The 20598-nt window shown below is 35.4% G+C and overlaps 1 protein-coding gene across 1 annotated transcript in view; it reads right to left on the bottom strand.

Annotated features, from left to right (window-relative positions):
- wdr62 (WD repeat domain 62) overlaps positions 1-19063 on the bottom strand; it is a 38275-nt gene extending 19212 nt beyond the window's left edge. The window contains exons 1-19 of the mRNA XM_059514909.1: positions 18650-19063; positions 18315-18406; positions 16295-16357; positions 16147-16204; positions 14309-14479; positions 13797-13934; positions 12805-12987; positions 10341-10501; positions 8097-8286; positions 7880-8014; positions 6451-6614; positions 6286-6377; positions 6050-6175; positions 5899-5969; positions 5265-5386; positions 5028-5103; positions 4822-4933; positions 4654-4717; positions 1191-1313 (exon numbers count right to left, since the gene is read on the bottom strand). Coding sequence (XP_059370892.1) covers positions 1191-1313; positions 4654-4717; positions 4822-4933; positions 5028-5103; positions 5265-5386; positions 5899-5969; positions 6050-6175; positions 6286-6377; positions 6451-6614; positions 7880-8014; positions 8097-8286; positions 10341-10501; positions 12805-12987; positions 13797-13934; positions 14309-14479; positions 16147-16204; positions 16295-16357; positions 18315-18406; positions 18650-18799 — 2291 coding nt within the window. The 5' untranslated portion in view covers positions 18800-19063. The remainder of the gene's footprint in view (positions 1-1190; positions 1314-4653; positions 4718-4821; positions 4934-5027; positions 5104-5264; positions 5387-5898; positions 5970-6049; positions 6176-6285; positions 6378-6450; positions 6615-7879; positions 8015-8096; positions 8287-10340; positions 10502-12804; positions 12988-13796; positions 13935-14308; positions 14480-16146; positions 16205-16294; positions 16358-18314; positions 18407-18649) is intronic.
- Positions 19064-20598: the final 1535 nt, after the last annotated feature.

Below are 20598 nucleotides of genomic sequence, written 5' to 3'. Positions count from 1 at the left end.
CCGTTACTTGAATAAGCCACACCCACTCATTAACATATAATTTGCATGCAGGTTGTCTTTGAAAATGAAAACGAAAATGAAAGCAGTGAAATAAAAGAGGAATTAAAATGACAAGTAAAATTTAAATTTGAATTGTGTCACTATTATTGCGTGAGCGTTAATAAAGAGCTTTGTAAAAACTGTATGTGTAGTTTCTTTTTCACGTTTGGCTTTTCATTTTAATATTGGCAGTCTTGCCTCGAGACTTTATTGAAAATGAAATGTGAAATCACCAATTGCATTTTATTTTTCAATTTGACAGGTATGTCACCGTGAAAATGAAATCATTTAATTTCATTCTCAATTTTGTCACATATTTTGCGTACAGTTTTCTGTAATGAAATAGTTAATCTGGTTTTCATTTTAATTTTAATCATTTCATTTATTTATTTAAATTTGGCAGAAAATGCCTTCCATAGATTACAATCTGCCATCAAAATGATAAATTTAGTTATTCCAGCTGCTGTGAGAAAATAATATAAACAATCCACCACCTGCAGGATCCTCACTTCCTATAGCCTACTAAACTAGACGACGACGACATTAGGTTTACTGACGTGATGTAATGACGTGGCAGCATGCTTGAATTTCCAGCTAATTCCCACCAGTACCACTCAAATTAGAAAACCGTTGTGAATCAGACTGAAGTAAAGTAATAGTTTTTGAACATTGGCACATTTTTGAACTAAAGCTCAAGATATTTTTACGTTTTATTCTATGACAAAAATGCATATGTAATATCCCCTTTGTTTTTTTTTTAAACCGGTTTAACTTGTCTTAAAAGGTGGTCGCTAACAAGTGGCTAAATTGGGCTACAAATAGGTCAACTCATCTAATTACTAGTCCACATTTACAGCCTCATTTTGCTTCGAATCATGCTCTTTTACTACACTAAAGCAATGCGTGACACTTGTGCTGTTTTCAATGCATTTTTCTCACTCTGAGGACATGAAAACATGAACTTCATCTCCAGAGTTGCCCTGAGAGTTCACTTTCAATTTCAAAGAATTTCATAGGGAAAAAAAGACCAATGCAAGGGCAACTGCTTTTGCTGTAAAATATAAATCACACACGCCATTAACTCAGTCTGGGTCTGTGCCAACACTTCTAGTGTGAATTTGAAATAAGAAGATCAGATTTGCAGTGACTACCGGATGGCTTGCTGTTTGCTGGGGGCCCGCTGAACCGTCAGACCTGCTTGCTGCTTCCTCTCTGCCAGCCTCTTCCTCATGGAGTTGGTCATCTGAGAGTCCAACCGCCACACAAACACACAGCTGGACGCACACACACAAAAACACACACCCTAGCATTAGATATGTGTATTAGTGATTGTCTACACTGGTGTGTCCTTGTAGGACAGTCCACCCAAAAACGTTGTATATTATGTAAATTTACTCCCTCATATCATTCAAAGCCTGTATGCATTTCTTCTGTGGAACATAAAGTTGGTAACCAAACAGTTTTGGTTCCCATTTTTTTTTTTATGTACCACAGAAAAAAGAAAAAGAAAAAAACAACAACATACAAGTTTGGAATGACAGAATTCGGAATGATAGATTCTGTAAATGACAGAATTATCATTTTTGAATGAACTACCTCGACACAAATTGAGGTAAGGTCAAACAATATTGGCTAATACATTGTGTTTCAATAATGTATACATTATTGATTGTCTCCGTACTAGTAAAATCTACATTAAATGCAATGTTTAAACTTAACGCCAAACACAGTATCGAATTTTGAAAGAATTTTTTTTTTTTTAATAATGCAGGACTTTTAATGATAAACCTATTAAGGGATTCAGGCATAGACTGTATAATATAAAAAATAAAAAACACAAGTGACGTCTACACTTCCTTCCACTACAGAAAAGTGAAGCCAAAGCATGTCAGTATGACCCATGCAATTTTGAGTAAATTACGTAATTTGGAGCCAGAGTCTGTGCAGTAGTGTCATTAGGTGGAGCCGCAGAATCAAAGTCCCACCCAAACTGCCTTAGACACAATCACAAGACCACAATTCAATGATGAATTGCCTTTAATGGTAATTTTGCATTATTGACACACTGCTTTCCTAATTAATGTTCAGTTGCTTTGACCCAATCGGTTTTGTTTAAAGCACTTAAAGGGTTAGTTCACCCAGATAGCAAAATTATGTAATTAATAACTTACACTGATGTTGTTTCAAACCCGTAAAACCTCCGTTTATCTTCGGAACACAGTTTAAGATATTTTAGATTTAGTCCGAGAGCTCTCAGTCCCTCCATTGAAGCGGTGTGAATGGTATACGGTCCATGTCCAGAAAGGTAAGAAAAACATCATCAAAGTAGTCCATGTGACATCAGAGGGTCAGTTAGAATATTTTTTAAGCATCGAAAATACATTTTGGTCCAAAAATAGCAAAAACAACTTTATTCATCATTGTCTTCTCTTCCGGGTCTGTTGTGAGAGAGTTCAAAACAAAGCAGTCTGGATATCCGGTTTGCGAACGAATCATTCAGTTCACCAAATCGAACTGAATCGTTTTAAACGGTTCGCATCTCTAATACGCATTAATCCACAAATGACTTAAGCTGTTAACTTTTTTAATGTGGCTGACACTCCCTCTGAGTTCAAACAAACCAATATCCCGGAGTAATTCATTTACTCAAACAGTACACTGACTGAACTGCTGTGAAGAGAGAACTGAAGATGAACACCGAGCCGAGCCAGATAACGAACAAAAGACTGACTCGTTCACGAGTAAAGAACCGGTTGCATCGGTTTTCGGATCACCAGTAGCTATTTCGGACAGTTCGATTCAGTAAACCGGTTGAAGAAAACGGTTCACCGGTTCTTTTGCGCTCGACGTATTGGCGTCATTGGCGATGACTGCAAGCCTTCGGTTTACCTGGGCTCATAACATTAGCACAGAATCAGTTCAGAATCAATCACCAAAAGAATCAGTTGAGGCGCTCTGTGTGTCAGTCTGCTTCACACTGAATCACACATGCGCAGTATCATCAGCTTCTCGAATCGGACGCGTCTGACAGAAACGGTTCTTGACACGAGAACGAGTCATTATCTGGCTCGGCTCGGTGTTCATCTTCAGTTCTCTCTTCACAGCAGTTCAGTCAGTGTACTGTTTGAGTACATGAATTACTCCGGGATATTGGTTTGTTTGAACTCAGAGGGAGCGTCAGCCACATTAAAAAAAGTTAACAGCTTAAGTCATTTGTGGATTTATTCTTATTAGAGATGCGAACCATTTAAAACGATTCAGTTCGATTTGGTGAACTGAATGATTTGTTCGCGAACCAGACTGCTTTGTTTTGAACTCTCTCACACAACAGACCCGGAAGAGAAGACAATGCTGAATAAAGTCGTCGTTTTTGCTATTTTTGGACCAAAATGTATTTTCGATGCTTCTAAAAATTCTAACTGACCCTCTGATGTCACATGGACTACTTTGATGATGTTTTTCTTACCTTTCTGGACATGGACAGTATACCGTACACACAGCTTCAATGGAGGGACTGAGAGCTCTCGGACTAAATCTAAAATATCTTAAACTGTGTTCAGAAGATGAACGGAGGTCTTACTGGTTTAAAACAACATGAGGGTAAGTTATTAATGACATTTTACAAATTGGGCGAACTAACCCTTTAACCTTATAAATAAAGGCGACTTGACAATCATGAAACCATGGCCCGTTTTTATAGCATCAAATAACGACCTTAAAGCAAATTTCTAAGAAATAACAAAACAACAACATGTAAACAAACCAGCACGATAAGAACTACATCAAATAACGGAAACCATCTTTTGGAAATATTTATTGGAAGTAATTTGATTATTTAGTTTGTCTTGCATCCCATTAGATTACAGGGAGAGGGCGGGGTTTATGACCTCTACTGCAGCCAATCACCTGGAGGTGATCGAAACGTTCCGCCCTCACTTTTAGGACTCGTGCGGCACGCTTGGACTCAGGCTACACATGGACTCTTATTTTAAAATGTACATGCTTTACTACTCCCAGCTGCTCAAAACATAAAAATAAGAGATAAAAGGCACTTTCATCCATCTAAGAAATACAAAAATCTAAGTAAACAGTCCCAATTCAAACAACTGTTTGGCATAAATGCACAATATTCATTGAGTGCAATCCACCATGAAACTATGAGCCTATATAATATGCAAAATCACAGATTTTAAACGTTCAGCGCTCACATTAATTTAACCACAGTTTATTGAAGTTTAATAATCACGTCAAGTTGTTACAATTCTTGTTTTAACATGCCCAATTTAAAGAAATTTTGTTATAACATTTAATATATTTGAGCCTTTTTTTTATGGCCTTCCTTTTTTTTCAAACTCAAGATATTTTATGACTTCAAGAACCACTACATTAATATATGGTTTAAAATCTAAAATGTTAAATATTTAAAAGGTGTACATGCCTTGTTCAATTCTGTGTTTGCGTTTGCTTTTCCTGTAATTCTTTTATACTGTAACTACATCCACCAAATAAAACAATTACTAAAATTCATGTATATAATATGTTGCCTCATATATTAAAACTAATACACACACAAAATAAATAAATAAATATATATATATAAATAATAAGATTTACCTGTCACCAGAGACTGTAATCAGATGCCGGCAGTCCTGGCTGAACTTCATACCCGTAACAATTTCTGTGTGAGGATAAAATGTTTGGTCAACAATAAGGAGACCAAATAAGATTTGTTTATGCGGGGAAAGAATGAAATCAGTGATAAAAAAAAAAAAACAATGTTACCCGAATGTCCAAATAAGGTGGCTACACATTCGCCTGACTCATAGTCAAAGATACAGATATTTTTGTCTGAACAACTGGTGGCCAAAAACATCCCAGAGGGATCCAACTGAACCTGAGAGCCAAAACAACGAAGTTATTGCCAAAAAAAAAGAAAGTTATTACCATAAAGAGTATTATTCCCATCACACACACACATACACACACACCTTAAGCAGTGTCCCATCATCATTCAAGGAGCCCTTGAAACACTTTTTCATCTTGCCACTCTGCACATTGTAAACTCTGAAAACGAAAAAGAGTCTTGAAATGGCATTCATGCAAATAACTCTGATATAAATCCGATACATAAACGCATTTATTATTGTAGTATCAGCATTCAAAAAGAAAAAGAAAAAAGACCATCTGAACCTTTATAATGAATATCAGCTCACACAAAGCCCTACCTAACGTTGCGGTCTTGGCATGCGATGGCCGTGTGTGTGCGTGTGGCGTCCAGGTCCATATCATACAGTGTGCTCTTCTCCACTATGTGATGAGATCGTGAGAAGTTCAAGCCTTCAGAGGTCTTTCAGAAGAGAGACACAAACAACAACAGTTAGAAAGAAACAAATAAGTTGCATTAAAGGCAGATTAATCAAAATCAAAGCTTAGATGTCTGTTTGCATATTCACTGACTGACCCCTCTAACACATGTCCACCGCCCCCCCCACCCTCCTAAATTGTTCTGGATTATTTTTATTAAATTAAATAACTATTCAGAAATCAAAAAAAAAAATTGTCTAATAATTGAAACTGAAAATTGAAGCGAAGTTACATTTAAGTGAACTAACCCTTTAAGCAAACTGGATAATTTTTCTTCCTAATTTAATTAGGTTAGCTGTAAGCATATAAAATAAATAACGGTTGAATATCTCCAAAATCATGACAATATTTAGAATTATCTGCTCCAGGGCAGCACTATTTATGACTGGCCAATCTCTACGCTGTCCGTCTATGTAGTAGATATAAGAAAATACCTCTATAACATAACAGCAGTAACAGAAAAATATAACCGCAACATAACTGTAGCATCCTTACCTTTTCAGCAGATCGAAAATAGATGCTCTTATCAGCTCCACAGCTAACCATACACAACTCTGAACTCAATCCTACAATAAATGTATGACAGGTCTTAATCTAAATATTTAAGAGTATACGATCATTAAGTGTTTATCTACTGTGAACTCACCAGTAAACTTGATGGCAGTGATGGAGGCCGAATGATCATAAACTGTCTGCACTAAATTGCATTTGTTCTCCATGTCAAAAATGTGAATGAGCCGATCACGACTCGCAGAAGCCAACAGATGCAAACCTGACAGGAAAAACACTTTTTAAAAGACATAAAGACGTATTTCATCTCAATTAAATGAAACTGTTTGTGCAAAACAAAATATGCATTTGAAAAAGAAATGGCTCACTTACCAGTCTCAGTAGGGGAGAAGGCTAGACACAAAACCTCCGAATCATGAGCCTCGATTTTCTGCAGCTCGTCCATAAACTGCAAGCCGAAGATTCTGAAGAAAAGACAGATGATTTAGCAGATGTTCATGATTCAGTTCTCTGCGTAGTTCCTTCATTTTCTCTCACCTCAGGTTTCCACTGCGGTCTCCGGCGGCCAAATGTTGGCCATCTGGGCTGATTCCCATCACCCTGATCCCAGATTTACCATCCTGGCTTGCTCCCTCGGCTTTCTCAGCCTCAGCTTTGAGGTACTGTGTGTCATCGTCCACATACACGATCCTTACGATATCCTGAAACAGCAAAAATCAATGAATGCAAGAAGAATGTATTGGCAAAATATTTTTTCCACCCTCACACCATACCAAAGCCCTTAGATAATCACAAATTACAATGTTTATAATGAAACCTAAGAGATGTTTCCCTCCATTGAAAGTTTATTCCACCAAAACTGATGCTTCTAAAAAGTTCATAAAGACACATATGATGAACAAATCACTTCATATGATGACCCGATTTACTTTAGCTTTTACTCACATATTAAACAGATTAATGAACATGCATAAAGCGTGATTCATATGGTTTACTTGTGTTTTCTTTGTGAACTTTAAGCATCAATGTTTTAGTGAAATGGACTATCAATGTAAAATTAGAGTATGGCAAATTCATATTTAGAAATACAAATATTCGGTCATTCAGTTTCCTAATTAATACATAAAAAGTTATAAAATCTGCACACAATAATACCTCTGGTATGAAATTATAAACACTATTAAAGGTACAGGTTGTAGGACCTGCCACTAGAGGGCATACTATCAAAACAATAACAATCGCGTGGTTTGATGACGCTAAGAAGGAGCGTGGAATGATGGGATTTGTTGTCTTCTACCTAACCGCTTGATGGCCATCAATCAGACGGAAAGATAAATCATGGATTTAACGCGAGTTCAACAATTTGCGCGAGTAGATTACATACAAAGTCAATGCAAAGACGTGATCAGACTATGGATCAGGCGCATCCCTCGCACAGGTCTAGAGACGTGATGCCCCGTGTTTGGCGTATATGCCCCATAATACTAATCTTGTTGATCGTTATAATAGCATACATTTTCTGTAAAGATACGAATCAAAACAACTCACCTGTCGAGTAAAACAAGCGAGATCAGCATCTATTTCTAGTTGAAGTTTGTCGCGAAGCTACTTCCGCATTTGTCAACGACACTGTTGTCATGTGGTTTCTACGTTAGTAAAGGCGGTAACAAAGGGTAACTAACGTCATTGATAGGCGACTGCACTGCCCCATGTCACTGTTTAGAATGGGGATTTTCTCATGATTTACAAGTACTTGAAAACATTAGAGATATTGTTAGTAATCAGCTGGACAAAATATATATAACACTAGCCTAGTGGTTTTTGGATATTTTACTGCAAATATCTTACAAATTGTACCTTTAAACTACTTCTCAGCTTTTTCAATTCTTGGAAACGTTTTCACATTTAGCATAAAAAAGGGTAAAAATGTGAAAATATGATTTAATATTGTCATGGCTAGCAGTACCTGGCTGTAAAGGTTGTTGCGAAGGCCATGTCCTGAATCACTCTTCCACAGGCGGATGGTGTTATCGGATGAACAGGTGAGGAAAGAACCGGGGGACAAACACGCCGCAGATGAATCTTCAAGCTCAGGGTAGGTCTGCAGAGAATATTCATGCATTAGGAAACTGGCCTAGCTAGAGTATAATCTATCTGATCAACATGGTCTGTCACTACCTCACCTCCACACTCCACACACAGCCGCTGTGGTACAGAGCTGAATAGACCTTGCCAACGCTCTGAACGTCCCGCACATCCCACACATACACACTGTGGTCATTATACACACACGTCAAGTGCCTGGTCACAGGGTCAAAGGTTAAAGCCAGCGTATCTGGATACTGTGCTTCTGGGTTTGCGCCAAACAAATGCCTAGAAAAAGAGAAGTAATCAAAGAAAAAATGTATAACATTTCATATTAAAGGGGTGGTTCAGTGTTTTCTTTCTAGGCTTGATTGTGTTTATGGGGTGCAGTCTAACATGTGTTAATGCTTTGTTTATAAAAAAAAAAAAAAAAAAAAGCACTCACATAATTTACCTTTATTCCACACTGCTCTGTCCCTTCTCTGAGAAACACGCTGATCATTTCCCGCTTTTATGAAGCCCCTCCCTCAGAAATAGTCAATGAGCTCTGATTGGTTAGCTAGCCCAGTGTTGTGATTGGCTAAACCACCTCTAGTGCACATCTATATGTCCCGTCCCCCACCTTAGTGACATGTGCTCCAGTTGTATAGTAAACAACAGCATCGTTAATATCGCTTATCAGTTTGAGCCAAATAGAGAAACAGAGGATATTATCGAAGAGGTTCGTGCAAAACCTGTTGCAAGTACGGCTTTTAATGGTAGGCCAAATTTTTTCTGTTTGTTGTTGTCTCATACTTTTAGATACACTGTTATTGTAAATGCTGCTGCTTATTTTAGCTTTTAATATACAGTTTTATCCTGATTAAAGCTTTAATACAGTATGGCAACTTCAGGCACAAGTTTAATGCTTCTCATAGCTATGTGAAAATAAGTGTATAATTGGAACAGTTCATTGTCAGAGCTGAGCGGAGTTAAAGAGAGCGGGAGAGCAGGGTGACAGAGGAACAGTATTATGAACCTCTGCTTAGAACACTGATTTTTAAACTTGTGAATCAATTAGAATCATTATAAAATGATCATACATGAACAGATTTTTACGTGCATCTCTAGTTTTCTCTTCCTCATCTCTAAAGCAGCACAACATGCCCTCGCCCACTTTGCTGCTTTTTCCCGAGGGTGGGGTTTATCTGGGTTTGTGATGTCATGAACCCGGGAAGTAACTTGTTTTTTTTATATAACTATATTTTTTATGCTCAAACAGCAACATTACACACTAACATTAAAAATAAAGTGAAATCACAACAACCCCCCCCCCAATATGGTGCAAGTATATACACAAAAACTCAAGTCAATGAGTTTATCTTGGTGTCATTACTCACACCAGTGATTGTGTTATTTTAGTTATTTTAATGTTTGACAGTGTTATTTTAGTATGACAACATACTATTACAGTTTTTAAGTATGTTGTAATATGCCATGTGTTACTACACATGAAATCCAATTTCTTCTCCCAACGCCTCACACACATTTCATCCCATCTTTTTTTTTCTCTCTTTTTTTTTTACAGGGTATTTATTTGCTTAAACATTCATTATCCTTCTTTAGTCCTTTTTTTATTTTAAGAGGAAAAACACTAGATCAGAAATATTACCAAATACGGTAAATAGCGAACAAGTCAGCGGATGAGAAATTAGAAATGCGTTTCATCTTGAGGGTTTCAATTGTTATCTTTCCTCACATTTAACTTTATCACAATTTGAGTTTGTTGGTCACTATAAGATGTCAAGTTTATTTATATAGAGCATTTCCAACATTTTATAATGAAAGCCACTTATAATGAATGATTTAGGTTTATTTTTATTATTCATTCTTGTTCTTTATACCATTTAATTTGCAAGATCTAAGTGGAGTAGGGGAACTCAAATATATGGTTATTATTATTATTATTATATGGTATACAGGCTATTATCACCTGGTGCCACTTCAGAAAATATGGTACACTGGTACTACAAATATTTTTGCTTTTGCATTATATTTGCTCTGCAAGAAGTTGGTGTTCACATAGGATGTGTGTGACCTTGCGTTCATAAACAGCTGGAGTGAAATAAAAACAAAAACAGCAGCTCTAGACGCATCTGTCATAGCTGAACTAATTTTAACATGTGACTGCATCTTAAATGACACTTTAGAAATGTCATTGGCATGCAATGATACAATCATTTGTTTAAACAGCAAAGAAAAGAAACAAAAGTGCAAATGTGATTATTAGAGAAATCATTGTGGTGATTATTAGAGAAATCATTGTGGCTCTATTATTCCAGGATTTCCTGACGGTCTCTTACCCTGGCTGGGTGCCCTGAGACACATCTACTCCCAAGCAGTGTGGCCGGTGCAGTGTGGTGATGTAACGCAGGTCCTGTGGGCTGAACACACGCACTGTGCCATCAGCACAGCCGCAGAAGACAAACGTCTCGCTCACCGATAAGCACTGTGCTGACGTCGTCTACAACACCAAAACAAAGACATACTTTCCTAAATATATCTTTTAAAAATCCTGTCCTACTGGTCTCCAAGACATGTTACGTAATCAGTGTTCAGCTATTTCATACTGGCCTTAAAGGAATAGTTCCCCCAAAGATAATTTACTGAAAACGTAGTCACGTTCAGGTTATCAAAGATGCAGTTGAGCTTATTTATATTGTAAAGATTTGAAGAAATTTTACATTACACCACCACAGTGCAGCACCTCTGCAGTGAATGGGTGCCATCAAAATGAGAGTCCAAACAGCTGATAAAAATATCCCAATAATCCACACCACTCCATCAATTAATGTCTTGAAGTGAAAAATTGCAATTCTTTAAAAAAATTGATATATTATTATATAATATTATACATATATATATATATATATATATATATATATATATATATAAATAAAAAATAAAGACAAATCCATCAGTAAGGGATTTACTTTGAAACTTTTCTTATGGGCAAAATGATAAAACATTATCGATGATCAAAAGTCCATCCCCTGCTGTCGTCTCACATCAAAATCCACCTAAATATTTGTTTAGAACTGTTTTAGCATGTTTTCACTTACATAAAATGTTTTATCTGTGCATACTTATTTTTTCCAATGAAGTTAAAGTCTTATTTTTTTAAGTTAAAGTCTGAACTACAAAGCTTTTCATGTCACAGAATGCTGATTGATGGGCTCGAGTCGTGTGGATTAGTTGTCGACCAATATATCACCAATCCGGCTGGCATTTTTCAAATATCGGCCGATAAGTTTTTCTGCTAGGCCTGTGTTCGAAGCAGGAGACTGGAGACTGAAGAGAGAGTGGCAGAAGCGCCTGAGCAGTGACCACACAGTACTCACATTCTTCCTCTTGTTCACCGTCGTTGTTAATAGTTCTGTCAAATACGGACAGAAGTCTGTGTGTGTGAACTGAATGCTTTAAACTTTAAACTCATAATTTAAAATTATGCTGCACTGTATGCATTTGTCCACTGTCATGTCATTTTCTCTGTGTGCTGTATGTAAAACGAGGGTTACCCTGGCTTTAATGAAAATAATTCCCAATGCACACAAACTTTCCAGAATACTGATTGGCCTGTTAGTTACAGTGTTTACTTCCTTTTTAATTATATTTTTATTAAATATTTATTTGTGAAAAATACATTGTCATCTAAAGTATAACTATGTTTATTTTACACATTTATTTTTTAAACCATTGTCAAATTTTTTTAAACTTCTTAAATAGGAATAAAAAAATTTACAAAATTATATCTTTATGCTTTATATCAGCTACCGGCCCCTCTGCTTTCCAAGATATCGGCATCGCTGTCAAAAAGCCCATATCGGTCATCCACTAGTGTGGATTACTCTAGTGTTTTGATCAGCAGCTGGACTCATTCTAGCGGCATCCAATCAACTACAACAGCGAATTCACTGGAGAGCAAATCATGTACCGTAATGATTTCTTTAAATCTGTTCTGGTGAAGAAACACTTGGGTGAATTTTTGGAGTAGCGTATTTTTCGGACTATAAGTCGCACCTGAGTATAAGTCGCATCATACCAAAAATACGTCATGACGAGGAAAAAAAAACATAAGTCTCACTGGACTATAAGTCGCATTTATTTAGAACCAAGAGAAAGCATTACCGTCTCCAGCCGCGAGAGGGTGCTCTATGCTGCTCAGTGTAGACTACAGGAGCACTTTTGAGCAGCACAGAGCGTCCTCTCGCGGCTGGAGACGGTAATGTTTTCTCTTGATTCTAAATAAATGCGACTTATAGTTGCAGGACCAGCCAAACTATGAAAAAAAAGTGCGACTTATAGTCCGGAAAATACGGTAACTATTCCTTTAAATGGTAGTTACTACAAACCACAAGGCTCTGTGGAAAATATGATTTGGTTATTCTTGGATTTCAACTCTGACTTTCTCAGAAGTTCATCTCTCGCAACTGCGAATTATAAAGTCAGAATTGCAAGATATAAACTTCCAATTCTGACTTTTTTTTTCACAATTTCAAGATTATGTCTTGCAATTCTGAGAAAAAGTGTCAATTGCGATATGTAAACTCAGAATTCTGAGAAAAAAAGGAATTTTAAGAATTGTGAAATATATATATAAACAAAAAATGTAGTGGCAGAAATGGGCTTCCATAGTCCCAGGTTAAATAAAGTGCAACAAAATCTGTTTGAAATAGGCAATATTGCAAGCCTACAGGGCAACTGGAAATGATTGATAGGAGACACTTGCACTTCAGCAATGAAACGGGGGCAATGCATGACACTTGCCTTGAGATCCACCCAGGAGTCCAGTTGTCTGTTGCTGTTGAACTGGCACAGCAGACCCGTGTGTGTGATACAGTAGGTGCTGCTGGCCATAGAGCCACGGCCACACGCCAAACCACAGAACTGACTGTTCTGATGCTCCCCGAGCAACCCTGAGCGACCAATCAGAGGAACTGTGCTGTTCACCTGGAGCAGCCAATCACAAAACATATGAACAACCTCAACACGTGAGGACTTTCTTAAATGCTTCAAGAACATGAAGAAAATGTGTGCTTATTTGAACGACAAGGAACAACAAGTGTTACGTGCTCCGTCTGGTAAAACGACAAACCCACAAACACAGGAAATGGCACTGATCACGTCAGTTCAGATTAGCACGCTTGAAATTCTTAGGTTGTGTAAAGAACCCAATTAGCAATGAACCAAAACACAGGACACACTGGCCACATATTTTCAGCATCATTACTCTAGACTTCAACGTCATAATTCTTCAGAAATCATTCTAATATACTCATTAGTTGCTCAAGAATTATCTTATAATCAATGTTAAACTGTTGTGCTGCTTATTGGTTTAGTTTCTTTTGGAAACCATCATACACTACCATTGGGGTAAGGGAAGATTAAAAAAAAAAAAGACAAATGATCCATTCAATTAAATGAAAGTAACATTAAGACATTTATAATGTAAAAAAATATTGTATAATTTGAAAAAATATTTCTATAATTTGAAGTATCCTAAAACGCATGCATCACAGGTTTCACAAAAATAAGCAGCAAAAACTGTTTTAAACATTGATAATACAAACCATTATGAAAAACTGAGCACCAAAACATATGCGACTGGAGTAATGATGCAGAAAATAGCTTTACCTACCCAGAAATAAATTACATTTTAAAATAGAAACAGATATTTTGACCAGTAGTGCGTGTTTGCATAAAAATCTATCTATTTCAGTGCATCTGCAGACTGTAGCAACATGTGCCAAGGGTCTCACCCTTCTTTCCTTTGAGGCATCAAGGTACCAGAACCTCACATGCCTGTGCCCTGCGGTTACAAAGTAGCTGTTGTCCTCCGAGAAAGATACAGCAAGCACACGGCTGGACACCTTGTTGGATGCTATAACAGTCCCCTTCTACAAGCAAAGAAAATATTTAAAAGCATTATTTGTTGTAAATCAGACTCACAAGCTGCCTTCTGACTGACAGGGTCTCTATGAACAGAGCACAGGATGTCTGATGAAGTTCAGTTTACTTCATCCAGAACATACTACAACGAGGAGTTTAATGTGTCCTTCAAGTGGAGTCAGAAATATCAGAATTACAAATGACTGCGCACACTCACATTTACCAGTTGGGATTATAGATAATGCATAAGTTGCTCCCCAGTGGAAATGCGAATCTACTTATGTAGATAATATCATAAAGAAAGTAGTCTTTCGTAATCTTATTCAAATTCAGTATCAGTCAGGTTATTTTCTTAGGTTCATGGCTGTGATTTGGTACCCACCTTCCACTCCCAGACGCTGACCGTCCTGTCGTGCTGGTATCCCACAGACACTATGTAGCTTCCGTTGGGGGAGAAAGATACACACGCCACCCCATACTTATGACACTGGACCTCTGCCACCTGTGTCCGCTCTGCCACGTCCCACACCCGCACACAGGGCATGTGCCCGCTCTGCCAAGCAACAGGGAAAGAGATAGGGAACAAATTGTTGATGGTAACAATGCAAAAAATCATCAGAATAAATGTGGGAGACCCCACACCCAGATACAATGTGTCTACAATACTATACAACATACCAAGAACAGAGTGGTGAAGGAAGTATAAAAAAAAAATAAAAAAAAGACATCCATTTACTTATTAACCTTCATATACATACATATATATATATATATATATATGAAGACCTTCTCTCCTAGATTGCCACTGGGACAGACCAGAGGAAACAGATGTTTCTTCTGCACAATCTGACTTTGCTGCAGTCTGGAATTGAACTACTGGTTTCGTCTGGTCAAAGAAGAACTGGCCCCCCAACTGAGCCTGGTTTCTCCCAAGGTTTTTTTCTCTATTCTGTCACCGATGGAGTTTCGGTTCCTTGCCGCTGTCGCCTCTGGCTTGCTTAGTTGGGGACACTTCATCTACAGTGATATCGTTGACTTGATTGCACAGATACTATTTAAACTGAACTGAGCTAGATGTTGACAGCATCACTTCATTAATGATGAACTGCCTTTAACTAAAAAAAACTGTTTTCACTTTTGCTTTATTGACACTTTTCCTATTTAAAACTGTGAAGTTGCTTTGACACAATCTGTATTTTTTAAAGCACTACATAAAGGTGACTTGACTTAATTCAAGCCTAAATGCATATTTTACTTTTAAATAATCGTTTTATTTCAAATGTTTCAGTTGACAGCTTTTTCTATTTTAATTCATTTCTACTACAACAGCCGATCTGATGTCAGCCACTGGAACACATCATCTGCGAAATCAAATCTCAGCAGAGAACTCCAAAAACAGGTTTGGTTCATGACTTATATGAATGGGATAATAACATTTCATATGACTGTATTACAAATACATAGACTGTTGTATCTTAATATTTCCTTAGACAAACGTAGTAGGAAAGTCAAACATTTTTAGAAATATTGTCTAGTACTATGCCGCCAGCGTTTCTTTTGATTTTCATTTAATTTTTGTGTTCAGCAAGATCAGATGATGAGGGAAAGCATGAGTAGATAAAAACGGTCACTAATAAACAAAGCTGTGTGTCAGAATGTAGGACAACATGTGGCTTTCACGGGGTTAAACAGTGACTAACACTCATCTAGATGGGCTGCAGCTGCAGTGATATGAAGTGATATCAATCAAACTACAGCAATAGCTCACACAACCCTCACGCTTTACCAAACGCTTCTGAGGTTATTCTTTGTATGAGGAAAGTACATACAGTATATGAGAACAAAACGGTCATTTTTGGGTGATCTATTCTTTTAAATAACCCTTTTCCAACTTCCCTGTGAAACATGCACCTTTAATGAGTCAGATGCCTAAATATAGGAAAGCAGGCATTGCACTGCTTTTGTGATCTGCTGTGGCTACAACGCTTCTCTGTTGGGACAGGCACGGGGCCTCACCATGGCAGCCAGGAGCTGGAATGCATCAGAACGCAGAACACAGATGTTCAAACAGCCCAGTCATAACTCCTCTTCCACATATATACATAATAACCATGTGAATCAATGACGGACTGCCTCCTTTCCCTTTCAAATGCGGTGGAGAAGGGCATTTTGCACAGTTGTCATTCTTTCGGCCCTCATAAAACATTTCAAAGCACTTACCTCACCAGTGACCAAATATTTTCCATTCTGTGAGAAAGCCAAGGCACTGAAGGTTTTCCTGAGCAACAAACACATAATTCAAAAGACATAATTCAGTCACAATGTACAACATTATGCTGCGGAATTAAAAAAGGAGGATGTTGTTTACCTGGATGTGTTAAAAATATGAGTCTGCTTGTTTTTCTTTGGGCTCAGGATGACGATCGCACAACTGAAACACAGTTTACGGATTATACATTATATAATAATTGACAATATATTAGTATATTTGAATACTTTCACTATTCCAATTTTCTAAGAAGATTCCAATTTTATGTGCAACTAGGCTGTATTTATTTGATCAATATATATATATATATATATATATATATATATATATATATATATATATATATATATATATATATATATACACACACACACACACACAGTACAGACCAAAAGTTAGGAAACATTACTATTGTTAATCTTTTTGAAAGAAGTTTCTTCTGCTCATCAAGCCTGCATTTATTTTATCAAAAATACAGAAAAAAACTAATATTGTGAATATTACACATATTATATTATGATATTATTACAACTTAAAATAATAGTTTTCTATTTGAATATACTTAAAAAAAATAATTTATTCCTGTGATGCAAAGCTGAATTTTCAGCATCATTACTCCAGCCTTCAGTGTCACATGTAACATCCAGTCTATCACATGATCATTTAGAAATCATTCTAATATTCTGATTTATTATGAGTGTTGGAAACAGTTCTGCTGTCTAATATATTTGATCAATAAAAGGTTAAAAAGAACTGCATTTATTAAAAAAATAAATAAAATTATAATAATATATTTAACACATAATTTAACATCCTTGCTGAATAAAAATATTGATTTTATTTAAAAAAAAAAAAAGAAAAAAAATTTCTGACCCCAAATTACTGACCAGTAGTGTATATTGTTATTACAAAATATTTATATTTAAAAAACATAGCTTTTTTTTTTTTTACTTTTTATTAATCAAATTATTATAAAAAAGTATCATATGTTCTGAAAAAATATTAAGCAGCAGAACTGTTTCCAACTTTGATAATGAATCATCATATTAGAATGATTTCTAAAGGATCATGTGATAATGATCCTAAAAAATTCAGCTTTGCAATAAAAACAATTAAAAACAATTATTTTAAATTGTAATAATATATCACAATATTAAATTTTTTAATTTTTCTGTATTTTTGATCAAACAAACTTCTTTCAAAAACATTAAAAATAGCAATGTTTCCAAACTTTTGGTCTGTACTGCATATATATATATATATATATATATAGAGAGAGAGAGAGAGAGAGAGAGAGGGATAGAAATATTGCAAAATATTACAATATTAAACTTCCTATTTTAATCATTATAATACTGGCTGATTAAGAAGAATTCCTTCGCAATGTCCAAAACAGTGTTTTTATATATATATATATATATATATATATATATATATATATATATATATATATATATATATATATATATATATATATATATATATATATATATTTATACACATGAATACATACATATATGATATGAAGATGGAAAAAATCTCCATTCAAGTTCTTTGTGCATTTTTCTTTTTCTACTAGTTACTTTGCACTTTTTGTTAGTAAATGTTTATTTACGATTTATTCAGGTATTTAGTATTTTGACACTTAATTTCCATTATCTTAATATTCTTAAATTAAAAGTTTGTTGACATTTAGAAGTGTGTAGGCCTTCTTGCATTATTATGCGATTTCATTATGATTTTATATTTAGTGACATAAAATGGTCTTCAAAATGACAATATTATCGCAATTATTTCTGGGGCAATATCTCACACACACACAAAAAAAAGTTGTTATAGTGACAGGCCTAGTTCCGTCTCATCAATACACTAAGTTATGGCTCCAGAAGACTACAAATATAGCGCATTAAAACATATGGACTACTTTGCTTATTTATCAGATCTGAATTGCACATCTTTAGTCCCCAATCACTTCCATTAGAAGAGATTCCTTTTGTTTTACATAAAGAAGATTCAGGTCTCAAACAACAAAGTTTAAATGACAGTTTTCCTTTTTTGAGTGAACTATTCCTTCAAGAATGGACTTGGACACAGAATGCATGAATAGAAATAGTCCTACCCTGCAGGATATGCTACTAAACCAGTGTTGGGGTCACAGGTCAAAGCACTGCTGCTGGAGGCAGTGATGCCCAGGACCTTCTCCAAGACGACCTGCAATCATAACACAACATCATGAACTAATCATCTCGTGCATATTAACATTTCACATGCATGCTGGCAAACGCAATGCAATAAACAGGGCGTGTATCGTGCATCTGGTTAAATGTGACTCACAAAAACACAATGCGTGGAAAAGTTGACTGCATGAGAATGAAGGCACAAACAGGAAGACTCTGCACTAATGTAACAGTAAACACAACAGGACTGAGTGTGTCATGCTGCTCAGGACTTTACCCGGCTGTGAATGTCTCTTCTGTTGCTCTGTCGTGTCTTTCTCCTCATGTTCGCTGCTGCTGAAATGCTGTTGTTGTTGACTTTCTTTGCTCGAGAGGTCAAACAACTCGCGTTTAGATTCGCTCCAAAGACCAAAGTCCCATCCGCCATAGTGTAACACTTTTAATAACGGTTCAATAGATAATGCATAGTCTATGAACACATATTAGTTTGCATTTAAAATGTCTAATGCTGTCAGCTGATAAGAAGCGCGAATGCCCGACTATTTTATACTCCGTCCGACTTTTTAATACTGACTGAGGATCTTAAGTTTTGATTTGGAAAGTACGAAGAAATTACTTGTTTTTTCGGCTGAAAACGAAACTTCGACAATGTTACACAGCTGTTAGCAATGAACGAAGTCCATGTAATGTGATCATCTGATACTGGCCGACCGTTTCAAACATACACCGTCTCCTGTGATTGGATGAATCGCGCACCGGGGGCGGGATCATACATGTATCTCACTCTCTATTGGTCAGTTTAATATGACATCATTTCTAGGTTTGCCCAGGCGTCTTACTTTTTTATGTTTGTTCTGTAATTAAAGATTAAAAAAAAAAAAAAAAAAAAAAAAATATATATATATATATATATACATATATATATATATATATATATATATATGTGTGTGTGTGTGTATATTTTACCTTTACTAAAAGTTGTGATCATTAAATTAATTTTAAACTCATCATTAAGCATAAACATAATAAATGCAAGAATCGTTTACAGTTTTCCAAAATTACATTCATTATATAATTACAGAAATGGTTTCAAACATTAGGATAGACAACGTATTGCATGGAATGGATATTTACATAAACTATTAAATATTGCATGCATGATGTTATTACGTAAAAACGGAGCACAAATAATTTACGAAAAGCTTTTGTTTATATTCGTATTCTATATTTTAATTTCCTTTTTTCAGTCAAAGCTTAAATCCACACAATTCAAGTTTTCAAGTATATTTGTAAAGCGCTTTTCACAATACAAATCAATGCAAAACAGCTTTACAGAATATTAAGTTCCAACATTATATTTAGTAGTAGCTTATCATATATAGCAGTAAAAGCATCTTAAAAAAAATAACAATAAGTAAGAACATTTGTCTATATATTTATAGCCTATTTATTTACACTTGCTTGTTGTGTGTGTGTGTGTGTGTGTGTGTGTGTGTGTGTGTGTGTGTGTGTGTGTGTGTGTGTGTGTATATATATATATATATATATATATATATATACAGTACAGACCAAAAGTTTGGAAACATTACTATTTTTAATGTTTTTGAAAGAAGTTTCTTCTGCTCATCAAGCCTGCTTTTATTTGATCAAAAAAATTTAATATTGTGATATATTATTACAATTTAAAATAATTGTTTTTAAATTTATTATACTTTAAATTATCATTTATTTCTGTGATGTAAAGCTGAGTTTTTAGGATCATTATCACATGATCCTTTAGAAAACATTCTAATATGATGATTCATTATCAAAGTTGGAAGCAGTTCTGCTGCTTAATATTTTTTCAGAACATGTGATACTTTTTTAGGATAATTTGATGAATAAAAAGTAAAAAAAAAAAAAAAGAAGCTATGTTTTTAAAATATAAATATTTTGTAATAACAATATACACTACTGGTCAGTAATTTGGGATCAGTAATTGTTTTTTTCTTTTTTTAAATAAAATCAATACTTTTATTCAGCAAGGATGTGTTAAATTGATAAAAAGTGATAGTAAAGAAAATATATTATTAGAATATATATTATTAGACTTTTTAACCTTCTATTGATCAAATATATTAGACAGCAGAACTGTTTCCAACACTCATAATAAATCAGAATATTAGAATGATTTCTAAATGATCATGTGATAGACTGGATGTTACATGTGACACTGAAGGCTGGAGT

This window comes from Carassius carassius, chromosome 28 (assembly GCF_963082965.1).
Source record: "Carassius carassius chromosome 28, fCarCar2.1, whole genome shotgun sequence".
Taxonomy (NCBI): Eukaryota; Metazoa; Chordata; class Actinopteri; order Cypriniformes; family Cyprinidae; genus Carassius; species Carassius carassius.
The sequence above is the reverse complement of the archived record's forward strand: the minus strand, read 5'-3'. Positions and strand labels throughout refer to the sequence as shown.